Source organism: Cyprinodon variegatus, unplaced genomic scaffold (assembly GCF_000732505.1).
Source record: "Cyprinodon variegatus isolate N-32 unplaced genomic scaffold, C_variegatus-1.0 Scaffold627, whole genome shotgun sequence".
Classification (NCBI taxonomy): domain Eukaryota; kingdom Metazoa; phylum Chordata; class Actinopteri; order Cyprinodontiformes; family Cyprinodontidae; genus Cyprinodon; species Cyprinodon variegatus.
Window position 1 is genome coordinate 386321 of NW_015151080.1, and position 1817 is coordinate 388137.

Sequence of the window (1817 nt, forward strand, 5' to 3'; positions counted from 1 at the left end):
AAAAAAAGAACATTCCTGGAATCAAACCTTTGGAACAAACTTTAAATTTCAGACAGCACAATATCACAAAGCAAATCACTGCGGCCTAGTCAAAGTCCAAATCAAAATCTGTGTCATGATATAGAGATTGAGATTATCTCTGTGTGCCGTGACTGGAAGGAAAGAAAAAAGTCTCTAGATGTGAGAAGCTGGTGGAGGTTAATCACTAAAGATTGACGTTAAAACTGGATTTCATTTTATGGAGCAGCTTTTCTTTCTATACAACTGCTGTTCTCTGCTTCGTCTTGATCCATCTTATCTAACCTATCTTTGAGGTTTTCCCTGTAATGCTGCTGGTATTTCTGCTGCAGCCGACCTTTTTTCCATCTGCTTTGTCTCCAGGCACAGGGAAGCGCTCATCCCTCCAGGGGGAGGAGAAGGCCTCCTCTGGGACCCTCACCCTGCAGAAAGGATCCAACTTCAACACCATGCCAGCCAGCATGGCCAAGGTTCACCTCCAGAATGTGGCCGACTACTCCAGCCACACGCTGACGCTGCGCAGGGAGAAAGGCGCCACCAAGGGAATCAGCACCGAGCTCCCAGGAGCTAAATCCATCTACATCTGCGACGGTGAGCTCTTCAAGCAGCTGGACGGAGATCTGCCTCGAGGGAACGGAGAGGGCAGCAGCTCCGACGGCGCTGGCAAAGGTCCGGGTTACATCATTCTACCCACCAACAACACTGGGACCCTGAAAGCTGCCAAGGCTAAAGACGAGCAGAGCGCCAAGTATAACACCACCATGGAGCAGCTCCCTCAGAGCAGGCTCATCCATCTGGCCAACCCACCCAGCGGAGAACCTGTCCCCGGCTTCGGGCTCAAGAGCCTTCCCACCGAGCAGGTCAGCGTGTCGTGCTCCGACAGAGACTCGCCGGCTCATAACCTGCAGGGCGGAGCCAGAGACTCACACACAGCGAGAAGCTTGGCAGATGCAGGCGAGTCTGGCAACTCTGGCGTGATGTCCAAGAGTGAAACTGTGTCCACGCTGTCCATGAGCTCGCTGGAGGTAAGACGGCCGAACCTGGAAGGTTTTCCCAGGCCTTCCCAGTAACAAGTGATTGTCTTTTGTTTCTTTTACTGAAAACACAAAATTAAATCTGTTTCCAAGATACGTCAATAAAACAAACAAGTTTTTAAGGCTTACGTTAAATAAATCCTAAAATCAGGTGATTTCATCAACCTTTTATGCTGAATTTCAGAATTTTGGAAACATTGCTTCGAATTTTCATCATTGGACCATAAAGCACTAATTTAATTAAATTATTTAAAATTAATTACATTTAATAAAAAAAAAAGTCGAGCCCCATCAAAACAACAGCCACAAAACAGTAGCAGCCATTCAAAATGTCTCACTTTCCTTGGCTGGTCACCTACAATTCCTCCTTAACCCGGGAGTATTTTGCCCTTTTTGGGACGATTTTACAGTAATGAGAGAATTTTCCGATCAGGTTGACTTTCATCCTGATGGTGTGTAGTGAACAGGGGGTAACGAGGGGCGATCAGCCTCTAACCACCACCTCACCATCAGGTGAGATCGGCAGAAAATCAAACATGTTTGAAATTCAGTCAGCCGTCATAAGGTGGACGTGGGCAAATCACTCAGTGGGCAAACAAGGATTCTTCTTCTTCCTCTGAAAACCCAGCAGCATGGCGGGGGGGCAATGAGTGAAATGGAGTTCTTTCTGTAGAATTGTCAGACCTTAGTAGCCACGTTAGCTCAGCCATGTCTTTGTCCAAATACGTCGTCTCCTTTTCTTTTTAGGGCTTTCAGCACTAAATT

General features: G+C 47.2%; 1 protein-coding gene across 1 annotated transcript in view; it reads left to right on the forward strand.

Moving 5' to 3' along the window:
• Positions 1-1817, forward strand: part of LOC107096487 (brain-specific angiogenesis inhibitor 1-like) — a 218576-nt gene that overhangs the window by 206517 nt on the left and 10242 nt on the right. Inside the window, exon 26 of the mRNA XM_015393149.1 lies at positions 382-1043. Within this exon, the coding sequence (XP_015248635.1) occupies positions 382-1043 (662 nt within the window). The remainder of the gene's footprint in view (positions 1-381; positions 1044-1817) is intronic.